Below are 22,869 nucleotides of genomic sequence, written 5' to 3'. Positions count from 1 at the left end.
AGGGTGAGAGACAGAGGGAAAGGGAGAGAGAGTGAGAGAGGGAGAGAGAGAGAGCGAGAGAGAGAGAGAGGGCGAGAGAGAGACAGAGCGAGAGAGTGACAGAGCGAGAGAGAGAGAGAGAGAGAGAGAGAGAGAGAGAGAGAGAGAGAGAGAGAGAGAGAGAGAGAGAGAGAGAGAGAGAGAGAGAGAGAGAGAGAGAGAGAGAGAGAGAGAGAGAGAGAGAGAGAGACAGGACAAGACAACTGTAACATGTCTGAAGAGTAACCTGTTCCTGGCTCTCCTGGCTTTGAAACCCAGATGAAGATTGGCAAATTAGAGCATGAAAGGCAGTGGAGACTACCGTGAAACCGCAGACAAAAATATGACCAGTCTCCGAACCTGTGACTTCATGGGGAGGACTCAGGTGCCAGTTCTTGGTCCTTTGGGGTTTCAGACTGTGTACAAGCCTATACTACACAATGACCGGTAAATACCAAAATAAAGGAAAAAGTATATTTAAAGCAGGTGCTTCTACACATATGTGGTTCCTGAGTTAATTAAGCAATTAAAATCCCATCATGCTTAGGGTCATGTATAAAAATGACCAGTTGCCCATTATTTTGGCTACCATGGCTAGAAGAAGAGATCTCAGTGACTTTGAAATAGGGGTCTCAAAGGAGCACAGGGGGTTTAAAGTGTGTGTGTGTGTGTGTGTGTGTGTGTGTGTGTGTGTGTGTGTGTGTGTGTGTGTGTGTGTCAGTCACCAGATCTCAATCCAACGGAACACTTAAGGGAGATTCTGGAGCGGTGCCTGAGACAGCGTTTTCCACCACCATCAACAAAACACCAAATGATGGAATTTCTCATGGAAGAATGGTGTCACATCCCTCCAATAGAGTTCCAAACACTTGTAGAATCTATGCCAAAGTGCATTGAAGCTGTTCTGGCAGCTCGTGGTGGCTCATCACCCTATTAAGAAAGTTTATGTTAGTGTTTGCTTTATTTTTGCGGTTACCTGTCAATCAGCTCCACCTGGGTTGTGTTCATCAAACAGAAGAAAACGGACTAAACAAAGAGAGAGGGACTACCTGGGCTTGCAAATACGAAACACTCATTTTCGTAATGTTTTCAGTTGCGTGCCCAGTTTTTGCAGTACGACACAACAGTAAAAACACCATATAACAGTATGCCCACAGACGTGTTAGTTCAACCAGCTTGTCATGAGGCCATTTGACGCACCATCAAGGCACATCTCGGTAGTGTGTGTCAGACGGGCCACGGTTCATCTGTGAGGGACTTAAGGGTTACATTTCCAGGGATGATATTGAATAACATTTTGGGAGGTATGGGTCAAAGTGACTAGACTCAATCTGTGACAGACCCTCTCCTTTCCATAGGCCCTAGCAGCACATGTTCTAATCTACACAAGCATGCGTTTGAAGTTGCCCAATGAATACCATCAGTCCTGCTGGTGAGTGTGATTTCATATCCAGGTTACTTGGCCGCCTACTCCAAGGTTGCGTCCCAAACAGAGGGCTGTGGTCAAAAGTAGTGCACTACATAGGGAATAGGGTGTCATTTGGGACTGCCGATCACTTTAGCAGTAGTACATCGATATAGGTCTGTCAGTCCCTGTTGCATGGACCCGTATGTTTGTTTGCTTGTCTGCTTTGTGATTATGTCCTTTCTCCCCTATGGGACACATTGTCCATTCTTTATTGGTATCATTTATCTGTGTAGAATTTCAGATACCTCCACATTTCCTGGTCTATGCCTTGCTGTTCACCTTTGTACACACTTTGGAGGCTAAAGGTGTCCGCATGCTTCCCATCTGGAACAGTTTGTGCATATATTATGTTAGCAATATATTTTATCTCCACACCATTTACAAACATACACAGGTTTTATGGCTATTCGTGCACACAAATGTTTTTCTTGAGGCAAGCCTAAATTCGAAGTCCAAGTCTACACACTTCGTCTGTGATTGGTCAACAGTGGGGATTCTTCAATGAAGTGTTTGTTGTTATTCAACGATAGATGACTTGTTTTCATTTTTTAAAATTCACTTGAGAAATACTGCACCAAACATCCTAGTTAGATGTAACATTGCGCAACTAAGATCTCCTCGGCAAAAACGTCAAAATGAATGACAGATTTATTGAGTTATCGTAGATTAGTTATGACTATTTTGAGGAAGTGTATTCTGGCTAAGGCGTCTCAATATGGACAAACAGTACTATTGCCACTTTTTTCTCGTTTTTCAAACGAAGGTCTTTTCAAGTGAAGGTCGAGGGTATGCGAGCACACTCGTTCGGTTCGCCTAGCTGAGTTAAACTAGGCGCCAGCATGCTCGAACCGAAGCCTTAACTCACCTTTGTATACCAAAGGACATTTCAGGTTGGGAGCCATTTTTGGAAAAGGGAAATGCATATTAAGGATTTATCAACGTAAATGACCATTGAATTCTCCAGACCCTGTTTCCACAATAGCAATACAGCATTTGGTCCTCTTTCTGATAGACCTGTGATTGAGTTTAGAAATTAAATTGAGCTATAATCATTACCAGCTTGAATACTGTTGTATGGTGTTGTCTCAATTGTTGTTTCACTGTAACCTCAGGTCCTGTCATACATTGATCTGTTTACAGAAAATATATCAACCTGAAGTACAAATGCAATAGCAGAACATAAGTAGGCTACTACACAGAGCACCATGAGAACAGTAGTTTCCCTTCCGCCTTTTCTTAGCACCAACAAGGCATCAACCTGCACATGTGATGCTCATCCAGCTCAAATGATGCTACGGAGACAGTAGGCTATGAAAGATCTCCTGTGAAGCTGTAGCCAATATCTGTCTGAAAAAGAGGACGACCCGTGAGCGTGTTCCACTAGTAGCCCTGTTTTGCAATCCAATATAAGGGGAATCTCTTGGTGTGTCAATCATTGAATCAATGTCACAAGCGCGCTAGTTCCCCAGTTACTGCGTTGCTATATAAACGCTGCTCGGGTGGTAGTTAGGCGCAACAGGGAGGGTTCTGCCGAGTTAAGTGTCCCATCCCATCGGCTCTCTCTAGTCTCGCCGCCCCTATAGATGATAAAGCTCTCCAGCCGAGGATCCCACAAAGTCCATAAAACACTAATACCTTTATGTGTTTATTGCGCGTGACGGTTAATTAAGACATCATAGCTAGCCCCCCTCCACGCATAGCGGGAATAATTAATTATCCATTACCCTGAGAAAGTGCCGGGTGCCCTCAATAGGACTGTCTTTTTACACAACTTTGCATGCAAATTAGGTGTTTATTGATCGTTTTATTTAGGCTAATGTATAGGCCTACTGATGTATATAGCCCAATTACGCGAAGTTAAATTTATGATGTCATAGGTAGGCTATTGTTTATTCCATTAATTGTTGGGACATCCGTTGACAGAAATAAAAGAACAGATAACCTACAGTAGGTAGACAGGGATACAAATCTATTTTACACTTGCATTTGAGTAGGCTATTTTAGTGCATAGTATACAAGCCTACAGCCAACATTTTGTATAATGACTTTTATCCAGTCTTATAGCTATTTTAAAATAAGTTTGAAAAGTAACAAATGTGACGCATTTCAATTTGGCGATTCGGTTAAAAAGGACAGGGGCGTGTTGCCAATTTCTTCCTGTTATGTTATAATGTGATTGCCGTGCCTAACCTATAGACGATCTTAAAGACAAATAAATACGTCAAGGAAAATAAATAAGCATCCCCTATTGCCCAGTGTTGCGACTTTTCTTCCGACATCGCATGGCACGCATTATATTTATCCAAGGAAAGCCGCTTGCGGACTGGGTCAGATTAAGGATTTGTTCCACAGACACAGAGAGGGACCAAAATACTTCAACCGCAACGGGGCATTCCAGCGTTAAGGTGAGGGCTTCCCTTCAGGATGCTTAACTTGACTTAAAATATACAGTAGAGCAGGGGTTCTGACAGGGCTGCGGAGGGAGGGAGAGAGGGGAGAGAAAGAAAGAGTGATGGTTGCTTTGATCTTTAGGGGGCCCTTGTAGATAAAAAAAAAGTGTCCGCGTCCCCTCTCGCAGCTAAATACAACATGCTCAGAGTTGCACTAAAACCAGGCCAACATATTTAAATTGTCGTTCATTTGTGAATAAAGGCTCGCGCACACCTACAAGGTAATGTTGAATTATTTTGAAATCTAATCGAAATAAGCATTTATAAACAACACATGTAAAAGCTGAAGAAGTTAACGATAGATAGTTTGAGCAAGGATATTTAATCGTCAAAATGAAATCATGCCACACATTCTTAGAACAATAGAATAGCCTTTTCTAAAATTATATCATGACATTACAGTTATTATAGCTAAATATGAGCAATTGAAGTGATACAAATGTCCTCTGCTTTCAATTGATAGCGAAGAAGGCTATAGCATAAGAAGTCGTTTAGGAGTAAACTGCGACTAGCGTGAGACTTTGTGTCCCTTCATCATTCACATCAATAGCAACTCATATAGCTTCTGCGCTAGCCTACTTTACGCACTGCATGCGCTCTAGGGGTGTCCGCGCGCTCCACAATACATCAGAGGAAGGCTTTCAACTCGCAACATGAAACACCTGTGGGCACCATTTCAGTATATTAAAAATGAATTAAGAGGAAGTCGGTATATAGCAATCTGTAAAAGATCTCCACCACAGTAATAACCTTTGAGGAAATTAAAGAATGCGTGAAGTTAGTATTGCTTTCAGAGAAAAAGTATGTGAGATCAAAGACTGTACCCATGCATTAATTCATAATACATGTACAGGGCTATTCAACAATTCAACAAGAGACATAGTAAAAACGAATGATTATTATAATAATCATAACAATAATCATGATCATAGTCATAATAATAATAGATTAATAATTTCGATTTAATTTAAATCAAAGTGTAAAACATTGTTACATCTATGTCTAACAGAATAGTTTGCTACTGGGTTGTTAATCTCCGGACAGTTTCGCGTGATTTAGATTTTGTGTTGTGTATTTTTCCCCTCTTGAGTTTTAGGCTAGTGTGTAACAACGGGCTTATTCTTACTCTATAAAAGTGTGTGGAATGGGAAGTAGGCATTTCAAAGTCAATAAAAAAAACACCACATCAAATGAAACATCGCGGATCAAAAGAGCCAAAGCACGGACATTTTTTCCCCCTCAATAAATTAAAAGCGGGGAAGTCTGCTACGCTTGATCATGCCCAGCCCAGAGTCCTGCCCTCCTCTCTGATTGGCTGACGAGTGAGAGAAGGGGGGAAAGTTTGAATAAAATTCCAGAGCATGTTATGAGTATTGTCATTTAACTCAACCCCTAAACTTGGTTCAACAGCAGTGACTGTGCAGTGGTGGCTTTGAGAACAGAACAGTTTTACGACTTCGATTAAGATAATCTAGGAATCTATTGCTTCTATTTGAGACATTTTTCACATCGACCCATAGAAGCCACTGAATTGTTTTTAATAAATGCATTCTGAACATCATTGATCTGAAAGGAGATTTTAAAAAGATTTTCCATGATAATCTGATACGAAACAGTTAGCCTAGTTCGGGGGATAGCAGTGCAACAGTTCGAACCGTGTGTAATTCTCTGCATCTTACTCCATTCCAATCTCCAAACAGCAAGAATTCTTCGGGAGGAAAACCTTAAACTCGGAAACCAAAGGAAGACCTAAACTGCAGGTGGCTCACGGAAAAGATGACGGCAATGAGATTGATTTCATCGCTTTTGCTGCTGGTGTTTTTGCAGTCCGGAGTTTTTGCCGCAAGAAGATTCCGAGGTGGTCGCAACCCGCAACCACGGCGGGCACCACCTTCTCCCACATACCGGGACCGGGGTGACACCACGGAGAGTTTCCCTTTGGATTTCACCGCTGTCGAAGAGAACATGGACAACTTCATGACGCAGGTGAAGAACCTGGCGCAGTCCCTCTACCCGTGTTCGGCGCAGAAGCTCGACTATGATATGAAGCTGCACTTTTTGGAGAATACTTCAGTCACGTGCAACGATGGAACGCCAGCGGGGTATTGTATTCTATTCTCACAGGATGCGTGACTTTTATTTCTTTCATACAGTCGAGGTTTCCAGAAATATAGCATGTTGAAAGCACACTCCAAACATGATTGCCCATTGGATTTTGATATCCTTAAAGTTTAAATATCGATTTGTTTGTGATTGAGATAGGCCTACTTTAGATTAGAAGATCGCACGTGCTTAATGCGCATAGAGCTTGATTTCTGTGAGCATCTTAATCTCATGATGCAGGAGTGACCGAAATTGATCCATTTTTCACATTTGGAGTCTCTCTCCAAGCAATGCAAATCGGATTGGTCCATTATTTTTACGTGTGCGTGACGCATCAAAATGGGTATAGAGTTTTTTATGTACATTGTATTTTTTAAATGCAGATAATATTGGAAAACATACCTGTTAATATAAATTCAATCCCAATTTTAAGGGAAACATATTTTATTGATCTTTATATTGTTTTTATGGTCATCCAAACCAATGTCAAAATTACATATACAATTTCCCATGAAGGAATATAGGCTAATATTTATAAACTGTTATTCACCAATAATATGGTTGTGAGATTGACACCCATTTTCTGCATAGATAAGCACAGCCATTGTGTTGCTCATTAGCCTCAGGATGGTAGTATTTCTAAAATATAATTAAAAAATATATATCCTCTCTCTCGCTCCAAAGACAATAAGTAGTCTGTCATTAAGCGAAAATCCATTTGGCACTGGAAAAGCCTTCATGTTTTTTTTCCATTAATGAGGGATAAGCAGGCAGACTAAAAGCATTTGGATATTTAACTGTGTCTGTTATTACAACAAAGACAACCAGAGGGCATAGACATGATTAAGCCAAATGCTGAACTCAATGGCACAGTGCATGCAGAGACACTACTCAACAGGTTGCATTGGGTTAGAGCCTCCACATCTTAGCAAAGAAGGGAACTGCTTTAATTTCCTTGTATAGTATATGACAGATCCAGTGTTATTGGCTAATATGGTATAGTATAAATCTAGTCATTGGTTAATATGGTATAGTGTAGTATACATCTAGTCATTGGTTAATATGGTATAGTTTAGTATAAATTTAGTCACTGAAAGGCTAATACATACAGTATCTATTGAATACTGTATATCTGTTTGATTTTACTCTCGATGTTCCATACCCTACTTTCTAATCCCTGTACTCTCAATGTTCCATACTCTACATTCTAATCCCCTTACTCTCGATGTTTCATACCCTACATTCTAATCCCCATACTCTCGATGTGCCATACCCTTCATTCGAATCCCTGTACTCTCGATGTTCCATACCCTACATTCTAATCCCTGTCACCTATATCTGTTTTATAGGGAGCATGCCTGTAGATGCTCTATTGGGAGGTTAATGCTATTCTAATCCACTGCAATGATGAGGGATCCATTTAATAAGGTCAGAGTGTAATACACTGCTATGGAGCACTAGCATGATGCAAGTCTGCATGTCCAGTACAGTATGTCTAGCAATATCAGATCATTGTGGTTATACCCAACAGACTACAAAAATACACAACAAAAAACATGAAATGTGTTATGATTTAGACATATGGCTGGGCAGTAGGCTACAGTACAGTGTCTATACACAGGCCTTTATTATCAGTGTGTGACCGGATGGATGATGTAGATGTCTCTCTCTGGATTTAACATCCTGTATAAATCCAGCGTTATAATTAAACCTCAGTGTCTCACATCCTCCATCCCAAATGGAACCATATTCCATATATGTTCCCTCTTCCCTAGGGGCCCTGGTCAAAAGTAGTGCACCATATAGGGAATAGGGTGCCATTTGGGACGGGCACATGGAGAGTGGCCCATCCAGCTCGTAAAGCTCTTTAGGATCGCAGTGTGAGTGAGGACACAGAGGCTTTTAGACCTGGCCAGCAGGCCAGAGGTTGGCAGATGTAATTTCTGTAATAGTCACCTTTGTGTCTATTAATAACCGGATTCTAACACTAATTCCTCCCAGCCAGTTCCTGTCCTTCCCTGGTTCACCCTGTCCCTCCCTGGTTCACCCTGTCCCTCCCTGGTTCACCCTGTCCCTCCCTGGTTCACCCTGTCCCTCCCTGGTTCACCCTGCCCCTCCCTGGTTCACCCTGCCCCTCCCTGGTTCACCCTGCCCCTCCCTGGTTCACCCTGCCCCTCCCTGGTTCACCCTGTCCCTCCCTGGTTGACCCTGCCCCTCCCTGGTTCAATCTGCCCCTCGTTGGTTCACTCTTTCCCTCCCTGGTTCACTCTGCCCCTCCCTGGTAATTGTTATTGTTGTTAATAATAGTGATAGTGATAGTGATAGTGGTAGTGGTAGTGGTAGTGATAGTGATAGTGATAGTGATAGTGGTAGTGGTAGTGATAGTCGTAGTGACAGTGATAGTGTTCGTGATAGTGATAGTGTTCGTGATAGTGGTAGTGAAGGCCAGGCTTCTTCAGGCAGGGAGCAATAGAGCTCTGCATGGGTAGGGAAACACTTTTCCAAACCCAAATACACTTATAGTGATGCTCCAGAGGTTTTGAATAATTTCAGCCAGTAGTTTTGAAAGTAGTGCTCAACAGGTCCCCGAAAATTGTGCACAATTGTGTACTACATCATCCATTTCGTATGACATGTTACGTCCTGCCAGAAAAATATAAAAATATAAAAAAATTGCAATTCGTTTTAAATGTTACGGATTTGTAGAGTAAGTGCACAAGATCCCAGTAAGGGGTATTTAGAGCTTTACACTGGAGCTTCATCCTCTGCCTCTAGGAAGGAAGAGCCAGGTAAAACCAGGGTCCTAGTCAGGGGTATTTAGTACTGCCCCGTACTACTGGTAACCTCCATAGATGTTACAGTGATAGTGTGGTCTGCCCCGTACTACTGGTAACCTCCATAGATGTTACAGTGATAGTGTGGTCTGCCCCGTGCTACTGGTAACCTCCATAGATGTTACAGTGATAGTGTGGTCTGCCCCGTACTACTGGTAACCTCCATAGATGTTACAGTGATAGTGTGGTCTGCCCCGTGCTACTGGTAACCTCCATAGATGTTACAGTGATAGTGTGGTCTGCCCCGTGCTACTGGTAACCTCCATAGATGTTACAGTGATAGTGTGGTCTGCCCCGTGCTACTGGTAACCTCCATAGATGTTACAGTGATAGTGTGGTCTGCCCCGTACTACTGGTAACCTCCATAGATGTTACAGTGATAGTGTGGTCTGCCCCGTGCTACTGGTAACCTCCATAGATGTTACAGTGATAGTGTGGTCTGCCCCGTGCTACTGGTAACCTCCATAGATGTTACAGTGATAGTGTGGTATGCCCCGTGCTACTGGTAACCTACATAGATGTTACAGTGATAGTGTGGTCTGGTACCCTCCAAATGTAGCGTAAAATTGGGTTTTCTAAGCTTCATCTTAGTTTATTATGTCATGAGTTGAACATATTATGAAAGATTATCCCTGAAGATGAGAGTGTGAGTGAGGAAGTGAGTCAGTGTCTCGGCAAACACCACACCACTCAGCCTGCACAACACCACACCACTCTGCCTGCTCAACACCACACCACTCTGCCTGCTCAACACCACACCACTCTGCCTGCTCAACACCACACCACTCAGCCTGTTCAAACCACACCACTCAGCCTGCTCAACACCAAACCACTCAGCCTGCTCAACACCACACCACTCAGCCTGCTCAACACCACACCACTCAGCCTCCTCAACATCACATCACTCAGCCTCCTCTGGCATTCCTCCCTGTGATGATGATGCCTGGCAGCTGCCTGAGTTTCCTGTCTGAGAAGCCGTCCGTCTCAGCTGTAGCTGCATCTTCGTCGGTAAAGAGGAGCGTTCAGATACCCCTGTTCCCTCTAGCTGCCTGACACAGCTCCCTTAGAAGCTAGGCTTTAGCTCAGCAGGCTAACACATCTGGTGCTGAAATAACAGTTTCTGAACATCGCAGAAGCAAATAGGGACTAGAATAGCATCATGCCTGCTTGTATGGCCGACTGGGTTTGAATCCAGGCATCCTGGGTGCTGAGCTAAAGCCTAGCCATCACAGAAACATTTTGAGAATCATGCCTGCTTCTAAGGGTCTTTTGTAGTTTCTGCTAGTCTGATCTTGTGAAATGGTAGAAATGTTGTTGAGTGACAGAAAGTTAAAGGGATACTTTTGGCAAGGAGGCCTTTTATCTACTTCCTCAGAGTCAGATGAACAATTGTTTATGTCTCTGTGTCCAGTATGAAGGAAGTTAAGAGGTAGTTGGCACCCTATAAAAAAAAAAATGTATGCACTCACTAACTGTAAGTCGCTCTGGATAAGAGCGTCTGCTAAATGACTAAAATGTAAATGAAAATGTAGTTTCGCGAGCCACGGCTAACTAGCGTTAGCGCTATGACTGGAAGTCCATGGGTATCTGCTAGCATGCTGTTGCATTAAAATGCATATTAAAATGCCTTGGCATAACTGTAGACATAGAATTGCAGTGAATTGATGATTCTGCGCTTCACAGTAGTGAGACTATGAGGATCAATTATAGCATTGCCCTCTTGTGGGCAGAGGATGAACAGATCTCCTGAAGTGAATGATCCATGCATCCAGATTGAAAGATCTTCAGAGTGAGTTCTTCCATTCTAGTGAGCCAAGCTCAGCCTAACCAAGCAGTAACTAGCTGCCCACCGTAGTTGCAGGACCTGTGCTGAAAAGGACAACCTGAAAAGAAAACATTGGACCCAGTCAGGTTCAGATCTGTAGAATTTAATAGGAGAACATTTACTTTTCAGCCACATTTACATTTCAGCCACATTTACATTTCAGCTACATTTACATTTCAGCTACATTTACATTTTAGTCAATTAGCGGACGCTCTTATGCAGAGCAATTTACAGTAAGTGCATTCATCTGAAGATGAAGCTAGGTGAGACAACCGCACATCACGCTAATAATAGGGACAACTTCTCCTCAATAAAGCAGCTATCAGCAGAATCAGTGCTAGTGAGAAGAGACAGTGCGAATGTCAGTGCAAGAAAGACAAGGGTGCTAGTTATTTTAATTGTTTTGGTTCAGACAATGATCTCTGTGTTTGATCTCTGTGTTCAGATGGTGGTTCTGGTCATGCTGTATAATCCACTGTAAAATAGTGTTAAAGGCTCTGACTCTCTGTGACGCATCGAAGGGAGCATTTCTCTGGGTGGATGTGCTTAATATGGGTCCTGGGGCAACAGAGATGTGACTGTCTGTGTGTGTGTGTGTTTGCACAGACCTCACCATGGTTTTCATCCCTGACTTCAGCAGGCAGCACGTCATCTCGTCTCTGTTTTTCATTCCTGCATGGCCGGCACTGAGGGTAGTGGTGATTTTATCCAGCCTGAGATGGAGGGCCTATGTATGAGACCACTGTTTAAGAATGGTGACTTCAGCAGAGTAGTAACAGGGAATATGATAGTACTGCACTTCCTTATCACTGTTGCCAGCCACGGGCCATTATGGCACTGGTAACACCTAGGGTGCTTCCCAAATGTCACCTCATTTCCTATATAGTGCACTATGTTTGGTCATGGCCCATAGGGCTCTGTTCAAAAGTAGTGTACTATATAGGGTGCCATTTGCGATATACCATAGACATGCCCTTTCTCAATACTGAGGGTGGAAGACCCTGGACGAGCTCCTATCTGTTGTTTTATCACATGGTTGGAATGTGAGATGATTCATATTCAACTGTAGGGAAGCAGTCTCTCTCTCTCTCTCTCTCTCTCTCTCTCTCTCTCTCTCTCTCTCTCTCTCTCTCTCTCTCTCTCTCTCTCTCTCTCTCTCCTCTCTCTCTCTCTCTCTCTCTCTCTCTCTCTCTCTCTCTCTCTCTCTCTCTCTCTCTCTCTCTCTCTCTCTCTCTCTCTCTCTCTCTCTCTCTCTCTCTCTCTGTGTAACCAGCACTCAAACATTGTTGATGGTGACTTCAAATCTGGAGGAAGTAGTTTTAGCTTTAGATTCTTCCTGCTAACAGAGATAAAGATCTTCAAAGTAACAACATGTCTTGTATTCTTTGAATACATAATATGCACATAGGTTTTAATCTCTTTGGCACAGTCACTGATGCCAGGAGACAGTAAAGGCACCTTGAGTGTTTTGTGTGAGGCGACGTGGTTCTTGTCCATGGTTTGTGAATTTGCGTTTATAAAATATAATGTTTCTTTCCGTTCTAGGTACTACATGAAAGAATCCAGAGGGAGCAGACGGTGGTTGATATTCTTGGAGGGCGGCTGGTACTGCTTCAACAAAGAAAACTGTGACAGCCGATACGACACCATGAGGAGACTGATGAGCTCGTCCAAGTGGCCTCAAACCAAAACAGGTCCGAATCTCTGCCTACAGTACCTGCCTGTGTCTGTCTGGCTGGCTGTTACAGTTCACCAACCCCCCACCACTACTACTCTAAGACACAGATTAAGCCTGGTCCTGAACGGTATCCTACGAAGCAAGCTAGATCTCCTCAGGGTTTTCTAAAGCTAACCAGCTTCAGTTATTTTATTTAACCTTTATTTAACCAGGAAGGGCTCATTGAGTTTTGAAATCTATTTTTCAAGAGCGTCCTGTCCAATATAGGCAGCACCAAGTCATTACACAATTACAGACAGACAACATGAAACACTACAAGTAATCTAGTAAACATCCATAATCACAGGAGCATAACAAAATCATAAAACAGCAATTTAAAAACATTGACAGGTCAAGGAATCAGCCTCAAAATCCTTCATAAATGATTTAAAAACATCAATCGGGACAAGTTCTTCCAGTTTAAACGTATATTGTAAGGCGTTCCAAGCCGATGTCGCAGAGTACATAAAAGCCCTTTTACCAAAATCAGTTCGGACATTTGGAACAGTTAGCAGGATAAAGTCCTGCGAACGAAGGGAGTACCCACCACATTCTGAAGAATAAAAATGACCAGATAAAATTGTAATAAACCCAAAATGGCTTTGTAAATAAAAGTATACCAGTGACTGAGCCTACGAGTGACTAGAGAAGGCCAGCCAACCCTGGTATATAAAGTGCAATGGTGCGTAAGGGTTTTGCAGTTTAAAATAAATCTTTCATATATAAATTCATATATAAAATATCTCCATAATCTAGTATAGGCATAAATGTATCTGATACTAGCCTCCTTCTGGTTTCAAAAGAAAAACAGGCCCTATTCCTAAAATAAAATCCCAACTTCAGCTTCAATTTTTTTGTAAGTTGTTGAATATGCATTTTAAAAGAGAGGCTGTCATCAATTAAAATTCCTATATATTTATATGAGGTTACAACCTCAATCTCATTGCCCTGACAGGTAGTAATAGGTGAAAGGTTCAGTGGTCTATTTCTTGCTTTAGAAAACACCATTAGTTTAGTTTTGTCAGCATTGAGGATAAGCTTCAACTGACACAAGGTATGTTGAACAGTATAAAAAGCAGTTTGCAAGTTCTGGAAAGCTTCATCAGCATAAAAGTGAAGTTGCGCATTTTGCACATATTTGTCTAAATTATTTATATAAATAGTGAATTAGAGGGGACCAAGTACAGAGCCCTGGGGCACACCATTACAGACAGACAATTTAACAGACATGAGCCCATGAAATTGAGTGCACTGAGTTATATTAGACAGATAGTTAGCAAACCATGCAACTGCATGCGCCTAAAGACCTACGCTTGACAATCTCTGCCTCAGTATAGCATGATCAACTGTATCAAAAGCCTTAGAGAGATCAATAAAAGGGAGACACAGTGCTGTTTTTTGTCAAGGGCTTCAGTGATATCATTTAAAACCTTCAAGGCTGCTGTAATTGTGCTATGCTTCTTCCTGAAGCCCGATTGGTACATTGATAAAATAGAGTTAGTATATAAAAACTATTTTAGCTGTTCACTAACAAGGGTTTCAAGTATTTTTGCCAGGGGTGACAGCTTTGAGATTGGCCTATAATTATTTAAAAGAGTTAGATCTCCCCCTTTTAAAAGTGGTAGAACAAATGCTGATTTCCAGATCTTTGGAAATTCATTACATTCCAGGGTTAGATTGAACATATATGTAAGTGGTTCAGCTATGAAATCAGCTACCAGTTTTAAAAAGCAGGGATCAAGAAGATCAGGACCTGCAGGCTTTCTCTGATCTAAGGATTTCAGGGCTTTATGTACATCCTGCACTGAGAATGGCAAAAAGCTAAAAGTTTGACCAGCTCTCACTGGTTCATCCACAAAAGGTTGTACAGAGGATACTGAATCAAACAGCCTACCAGATGATACAAAGTGCTCATTGAAACAATTCAGCATTTCAGTTTTGTCATATACTTCAATACACATGACGGTCATTCATTAACATTACTGTTACCAGACATAGACTTAATAGCCTTCCAAAACTTAATAGGGTTATTCAGGTAACCAGTGGTAACAGACATAAAATATTCAGACTTGGCCTTCCTGAGAAGAGAAGAACACTTGTTTCGTAGCTGCCTAAAAAGAAGCCAATCAGCATCAGAACATGATTTCCTTGCTTTGGCCCAGGCTAGATTACGTTTGTGAATAATACAGGACAGCTCAGAAGAAAACCATGGATTATCCCACTCTTTAACTCTGAACCTGTGGAATGGGGCATGTTTGTTTACTATTTGGAAAAAAAAACATAATGAAAGAACTTCAAGGCAGTTTCCACATCAGGAATAAGCTCAATCTTGCTCCAGTCAAAATAAAACAAATCATGAAAGAAAGCCTGCTCTTTAAAACTCTTAACATTTCTCTTACAAATAAAGCGTAGGTTTGTATTAGGTACCTTAGTATTTCTAACAGCAACAACAGCACAATGGTCACTTAAATCATTACAGAAAACACCAACCGCAGAATATTTATGTGGAACATTTGTCAATATCAAATCAATCAGGGTAGATTTTTCTGGACATTTGAGATTTGGGTGGGTGGGTGAATTAATCAACTGGGTAAGATTCATAGATTTACAATACATTTTAAAATCATCAGACACCGGCTTTAACCAACACCAGTTGAGATCACCAATCAAGGTCATTTCACTGTAAAGAAGTTTAGACATAGCCTCCTGTAGCTCAGTTGGTAGAGCATGGCGCTTGCAACGGCAGGGTTGTGGGTTCGATTCCCACGGGGGGCCAGTATGAAAAATGTAAGCTCTCACTAACTGTAAGTCACTCTGGATAAGAGCGTCTGATAAATGACTAAAATGTAAAATAAGGTGCATCAGAGAAGAAAATGCATCACGAGAGCAGAGGGGGGTCTATAACAGCCAATCACAGTTATAGAGAGACCCTTTGAAACCTCAAGATTCAAAGCAAGAAATTCTAACTGTTTACAAATAGTTTCAGACTTTGCCACACTTATAAGGAATTCAGTCTTTACATATATAGCCACACCCCCATCTTTCTTAACTCGATCAGTACAATACACATTAGAACCATTTATACAAATATCCTAATCAAGAACAGACTTGCTGAGCCAGGTTTCAGAAAACACAATTACATCAGCATCAGTTGATTTAGCCCAAATCCTAACCCCATCAATTTTAGACAACAGGCTGCGTACATTTAAATGAAAAATACCAAAACCAGATCTAGATTTAAAATCAGAGGGGGTTTGGAGACATTGCGTATCAGGGCCAGGGTTAGGTTGCACGTTACCTGATATCAACAGAAGAAGAAGAACTAGGCACCTCTGTTTAATAACCTTGCACGGCTTCTCTTTTTTTAAGAGACCTACTGCAAGCGAATTCTACAAGTGAGTTTTCAGACAATACAAAACAGTCATTTAAAACAATTAGACTTTGGTAGTGACAGAAGTTCGTACTGTTCACATCATGACACAAATGCATCGGCACTTGGACCAGTGGACAGAGTGAAAAAGAGCGAGTTCCCGCAGACACAATCTCTAATGGACGGGAGAGCACATTGTCAGATGTACTCACCCAGCGACAATGTTCATTTCCACCAGAGTTCAGTAAAGTCAGTGCGCAAAGCAATACCACGAAAATGGTCATTTTCTCTGAGAGATGTAAGAAATAGAGGCCAAGGAAAGGTAAGGGGAGAGAGGGACTGTGTGTATGGATGTGAATGTGCGCGTGTGAGTAGATTGGGGATGGGGGTCGATTGAGAGAGCGGGTTGGGGATTGTTGAGCTGCCGCTGACAGCCAGTTGGAGAGCAAAGAGGAGCAGCTTGGACGAGACACTCCGCGGAGGGAAAACAGAGAATAGAACCCAGGCCAGCAAGACAGTGGGTTACTTTGGTCAACTTCGAGTAAGGAAGTGCAAATAGCGATAAAACAAAAATTATACGAGTTGAGGGAGACTTGCGATCTTTACACCAGCAAAACGAAATAGTTTGCACTACAAAACAAGAAAAGTGTAGATTTGCTCCACCGTAAAGGAGTTATTAGTAGGTTAAAAAGTACTAGTCACAGACAAAAGACTTGACATGCTGCCATCTTTACATTCCTTCATCCGTACAATGGCAGTTATTGCTCGTCCGCCTGTCGCTAACTCTAGCAGGCTTGTACCTGAGCATTCATGTCGCACATGGCTAGTCGTACGCCGAACTCTTCACTGAGACAATGTTTAAACATCAATCCATGCGCGAGTCAGTGCCACATTTTCATTTGTGCCGATAACAAAATGAAAGAAAAGTTATGTTGCAAATTCAGCATGCTGTGGTGTGAAATAGGCTTGTTGAAGTGCCGTCTTTATTTTATTACTTATCGTTAATGCCAACTTTGGTGTGCTTATCAATGCACAACCACCTTTTTCCCCACTCCTATCAATCTTTTTTTAAATTAAGTCAAACAAAAGTGTTACTGTGCTTGAAGTTTAAAATGCATTTTGTCATTACTGAATGTGTAATGTGATATATTTTAACATTAAACATTTTTAACATAAAAAAACATTGGATTAATAAAATATTTAATCAGTCATCTTCCTCAAATTAAGATGATAATGATGCAATCTTTGCGAGAGGGAGGGAATTTGATTTAATCAGTCCTCAACTCGTGGCTCAGTCATTTCATTCAGTGGAGTAAAGTTAGCCGTGAGTTAGCCTGCCCTTGAAACCTGAAGGATTTGTTGCCATAGAAATGTACCTGGCTAAAAGGTGAGCCACTTTCGTATGACCGGTTAATCCAAGTTTAACTCAGAGTTGACCAAAGTTACCTGGCTAACTCCTCAAACCTGCTTTGTAGGATACCGCTCTGGACTAAGAAGCATTCTCAATAGAGATTCTCCTTTGAAAATGTTTTTTAGTCTGGGACCAGGCCTAATCTGTGTCTGGGAAACAGTACCTTAATGTAAACTGAATGTTACAGTAATATAAGACACTTATCTAAAGCAACCTACAGTATGGTAAGTGCATACACTCTTCTGTTGCTAGCGCCGCGCTCCTACCAACTGAGCCCCTCCACATGTTATAGACAGAAAATGTCTGTGGGCTGTATTGCTGTCTGTTCTGGCTCTGCACCCACACAATGAACAAAGTACAGACCAGTGCCCGTATCCACACAATGAACAAAGTACAGACCAGTGCCCGTATCCACACAATGAACAAAGTACAGACCAGGGCCCGTATCCACACAATGAACAAAGTACAGACCAGGGCCCGTATCCACACAATGAACAAAGTACAGACCAGGGCCCGTATCCACACAATGAACAAAGTACAGACAAACTGACATACAGACAAACTGACAAACAGTTGGATGTCAGTTATGAATAGCACAGGAGTATATTTATTTATGGTAATGACCAGTGTTATTGAGACAGTCATCTATGTAGTAATGACCAGTGTTATTGAGACTGTCATCTATATAGTAATGACCAGTGTTATTGAGACAGTCATCTATATAGTAATGACCAGTGTTATTGAGACAGCCATCGATGTAGTAATGACCAGTGTTATTGAGACTGTCATCTATATAGTAATGACCAGTGTTATTGAGACAGTCATCTATATAGTAATGACCAGTGTTATTGAGACTGTCATAACATATTACTGTAGAGAGCTATCTGCCGCCTGCTCCTGTGAGAGGGGAAGTGCCTCTCTCTCATTGTGCTGTAAGAGCCATAATTCATGCAGTGATTATGAGGGAGATGGTGATGTGTCTGGGAGTGGCATAATGGTTAATGATATATGTTCTCTATTGCCGTGTCGTTTCTCTCTGTAGGCACAGGCATCCTGTCTCCACTCCCAGAGGAAAACCCTCACTGGTGGAACGCCAACATGGTGTAAGTTCCAGGATTTGGTGTGTGTGTGTCCCCAGTTGATCATTATAAAGGTGTAAGAAAACCTGACATCGATGTGTTTCCTCTCCAGTTTCATCCCCTACTGCTCTAGTGATGTGTGGAGTGGTGCCTCAGCCAAGACAGACCAGAGTAAGACATCACTATTGGCCATACTAATGTGTGTTTGCATTTGGTTGGGTCAATCAACCAATCAGCCAATCAACTAATCAATCAACCAATCAATCAACCAATTAACTAATCAATCAACCAATCACCCAACCAATCACCCAACCAATCAACCAATCAACCAACCAATCAATCAACCAAGCAACCAATAAACCAAGAAAACAAGCAACCAATCAGCCAACCAACCAATAAATTAATGAATCAATCAATCATTCAATCAATCAATCAATTAACTTAAAACACATTGTCCTAGAGGGAAATTGGTTATTTAATTGAATCATACATGAAAGACATATGATAGGTAGGTATGTTGTGTGCATTGTGTTGGTCACTCTGCACTCAATGTATTGTGTTGGTGACTGACAGTCTGTCTGCGTGCCATCTGTGTGCAGATGGCTATGCCTTCATGGGGTCTCTGATCATTCAGGAGGTGGTGAAGGATCTACTGACCAAGGGGCTTGACAACGCCAAGGTTCTACTACTGGCTGGCAGCAGGTGGGTGGGGGCCACATGTTAGTGTGGGTGTGTCTGTGTGTTAACATAATGGAAATATGTTTAATGAACTGGAACTGTGTGTCACTTGAGATTAGAGTAAGTGTGTGTGTGTCTGTTTGTGTGTGTTCGTGCCTGCGTGTGTGTGTTTGTGTGTGTGTATAGTCTTGCCTGTGTGTGTTCGTGCCTGTGTGTGTGTGTGTGTGTGTGTGTGTGTATCCATGCCTGTGTGTGTGTGTGTATCCATGACTGTGTGTGTGTGTGTGTGTTTGTATCCATGCCTGTGTGTGTGTGTTACCTATCTGTGTGTCTCTTCTCTACCCCACAGTGCGGGGGGGACGGGGGTCCTGCTGAACGTGGACCCTGTGGCTGAGCTGCTGGAGGGGCTGGGGCACCCTGGGATCCAGGTGAGGGGTCTGGCTGACTCGGGCTGGTTCCTGGACAACAAGCAGTACCGATCTACTGACTGTCACGACACCATCAGCTGTGCCCCCACGGAGGCCATCAAGAGAGGCATCAAGTAAGAGAGCACTCTACCACTAAAGCTGCAGTCTCTGGGACCATATTCACAATCACAAATCTCAGATTAGGGGTGCTGATATAGGATCTGTTTTTCGATTTTTCGATCATAGTATGATCTAAAAATCAAAAATATCTGATCCTATATCAGGGGGGACTGATCATAGATCAGCACTCCTATTCTGAGCTGCTTTCTGAGTACGGTCCCTGGGCGGTTCAGAATGCTGTGGTTAAGGCCAGAGAGTTTCTCATGGCCCAGTGGCCTGACCAGGAGAAGCTATAGGCCCTAGTTGTACTATACTGCGTCGCATCATTGTTAAATGGATTGAAAATATTGAACTCCCTAGCCTTAGGCTGCGTTTACACAGGCAGCCAATTATGGGCAAAATATCTGATCTGATTGGGTTGCTTATGTAAACGCAGCCTTAGTAGCCTATTCTTCAGGTCCTGTACGAACTGACACTGTAAGATGTTGACCTCTGACCTCTTGTCACCAGGTACTGGGGCGGCGTGGTGCCAGAGAGGTGTAGACAGGTCCACCTGGGGGAGGAGTGGAACTGTTTCTTTGGCTACAGAGTGTTCCCCTCCATAAAGAGTGAGTGCTAGCAAAGATTAAGGAATTAATCTGTGAATTTGCACAGATATCTGTGTATATCTCTGTGTGTCAGTGTGTTCATTATGATAGCCTGTGTGTGTGTGTGTTCACTTGTGTGTGTGCATACATTACATCCTGTTCCAACTCCCTCCACGCAGGCCCAGTGTTCGTGGTCCAGTGGTTGTTTGACGAGGCCCAGCTGACCGTCGACAACATCCATCTGACCGGTCAGCCTGTCCAGGAGGGGCAGTGGCGCTACATCCAGAACCTAGGCATCGAGCTGAGGAACACGCTCAAAGACGTCCCGTAAGCACCCGCAAACTTACATTAACTCATACATTAACTCTTACAGCAAACGTACAGTAACTCTTACAGCAAACTTACAGTAACTCTTAAATTAACTCTTACAGCAAACTTACATTAACTCTTACATTAACTCTTACAGCAAACGTACAGTAACTCTTACAGCAAACTTACAGTAACTCTTACAGCAAACTTACAGTTACTCTAACAGCAAACTTAAATTAATTGTAAAGATTGACAGACAGACAGTGTGTCAAGGTTATGCTGCCAACTGTGTTCAACAAGTCTCATGTATTTGCATACATTTTCAGGGCCATGTTTGCTCCAGCTTGCCTCTCACATGAAGTCATCACAAGGAAGTAAGTATCGCTCTCTCTGTCATTCATCTTCCACCTGGATCATGTTCAGTTGGGCACGTTGTACATAAAGGTTTTACAACAGAAAACTGAAATCTGTGTTGTTATTGGACACATTTATCACTCGGTTTTTCAACTTTCTTCACACCTGGGTTGCGTTCAGTAGGTCACACCATATAGAAAAAACATTTTGGAACGGAAAATGGAAATCTGTGTTGTTATTGGACAAATCTAAATAGTACCTCCCCGTTTCACTGCTTTTTTCCTTACTGAACACCACTCTAATTAGAGAGAGAATATTCTGTGTCAGCTAGCTGCTTATTCTGTGTGACTCGCCGTGATCTAACAGTGCCCTCTTGTGGCTGGTCTGTTACAGTTACTGGATCGACGTTCAGGTCAAAGGCACCTCCCTGCCCCGAGCCCTGCACTGCTGGGACCGCAGTCTCCAAGACAACAGCCGGAACAACAAGGCCCCGCCCAAGGGCTGCCCCGTCCATTTGATTGACAGCTGCCCCTGGCCACACTGCAACCCCACCTGCCCCACCATCCGGGACCAGTTCACGGGCCAGGAGATGAACGTGATCCAGTTCCTCATGCACATGGGCTTTGATGTGCAGAAGATGGCCCAGCAGCAGGGCATGGACCCCAGCAAGCTACTGGGGATGCTGAGCAGCGGGAGCTAAGGGAACAGGAGTAAAGTGTTAGTACAGTAGGCTAGACCAGGGGGCTGGGCGCTATGGGGCCAAATCCTACATTTGAGATCCCCGAAAATAGGATAAAAAAACAAAAACAAAATTTTAATCTCCCATTGACATCAATGTTTGATGGGGGAGGGGTTTAGTTTATTTTGGACTTGTGAAGTAGCCTTTTAAGCAAAATATTTGAGTTTTATGTGGATCTCAAAGTAGGATTCGATGCCAAGTCTGGTCCCAACACCTGATACCTCCAGCTCTGCCCCCATGTTCCCTGTCCCCATCCCATTCACCTCAGCCCTAACCTCAGTCACACCTAAGGGCTACACTCAGTCTGACCCCTAACCCCTCACCTCCAACCCACCCGACAGCGCCTCTCACAACCCAGTACTGTTAAGAGTACTGGGGCAAACATGCCACACAGACAAGGCACACCTCTCTGCTACTCTCCTTAAATTATATTTTGGTTGTAAAAGAAAAAGAAAAATCACGAATGTAATCCAGTTTTAAGGATGCTCATTGTTTAGTTGTTGTTGGCTCTGTTCGTTTTGTTTTTTTACCTTAACTTTTATCCTGTGTTTATAGTTCTTAATTGTGTAATTGTTTTAAAAAGGCAGCAATGACTTAAGGAAGTTGTCTTTATAAAGGAGTCTATATAGAGTATATGAAGTAAACACAATGTTAATGTCGGTCTAACTGTGGGTCTGTGGGTCTTTTCTACCACAGTATTTCTTCCTCAAGTCAAGAACAGGCACACACACATTAAAGGTGTGGAAAGCACTGGACAAGTAGTCCTTCTCTAAGGAGGCAGTGGCTGCTTCCCAAATGCCACCTTATTCCCTATATAGTGCACTACTTTTGACTATATAGGGACTAGGGTGCCATTTGGGACACAGACAATAACATGGAAACAACTGTGGATTATTCAGTGAGGTGAAACATTCAGAACGTTACAGATATAAATGGAACTAATGGATCCAGCACGATTCCCAATAGGAACGTGCCAGATATCACATCTACTCTACACAACACATATCTATCTGAACGTTCTGTAACCCTTGCACCCTCCTGAACAGGGTCAGTATTTACCCCTGTCTCATCTCCAAGGCAGTGGAGGGATTGGAAAAGAGTGGAAAGAGAGAGAGGGATGAGACATGAAGAATGCAGAAACCCACAACATACTGTAACAACAAGAACATCAGACTGTTCTTAATACGATGCTAGGCAACACAATCAACAAATCACTAGCTGGCTGACAGTTTGGATTGATACAGTATCATAAATGCATAACATCACGGCTGCAACCCGGAATTGACCAGTCAGATTGGGAGGCCGGAATTAACCTTTTTATAATGAGCTGTAGCAATACATGTTCAGGTTAATTTGAAAACAGGCAGGAATTGTATGAGGACCAATGAGAACTGTTTGAC

At 42.5% G+C, this 22,869-nt stretch overlaps 1 protein-coding gene across 1 annotated transcript; it reads left to right on the top strand.

Moving 5' to 3' along the window:
* Positions 1-5,712: 5,712 nt before the first annotated feature.
* On the top strand, positions 5,713-21,910 carry LOC311101837 (palmitoleoyl-protein carboxylesterase notum1a; the record flags this gene model as incomplete). The annotated part of the gene is made up of 10 exons (XM_084143048.1): positions 5,713-6,038; positions 12,244-12,392; positions 18,239-18,299; positions 18,388-18,446; positions 18,875-18,977; positions 19,303-19,494; positions 19,991-20,088; positions 20,247-20,394; positions 20,703-20,750; positions 21,124-21,910. 10 exons carry the CDS (start codon positions 5,713-5,715, stop codon positions 21,428-21,430), a joined length of 1,491 nt encoding a protein of 496 aa, XP_083999174.1. The 3' UTR covers positions 21,431-21,910.
* Between the last annotated feature and the right edge of the window lie 959 nt (positions 21,911-22,869).

Source organism: Coregonus lavaretus (assembly GCF_964263955.1).
Source record: "Coregonus lavaretus genome assembly, chromosome: 2".
In the NCBI taxonomy this organism is placed as follows: domain Eukaryota; kingdom Metazoa; phylum Chordata; class Actinopteri; order Salmoniformes; family Salmonidae; genus Coregonus; species Coregonus lavaretus.
The sequence above is the reverse complement of the archived record's forward strand: the minus strand, read 5'-3'. Positions and strand labels throughout refer to the sequence as shown.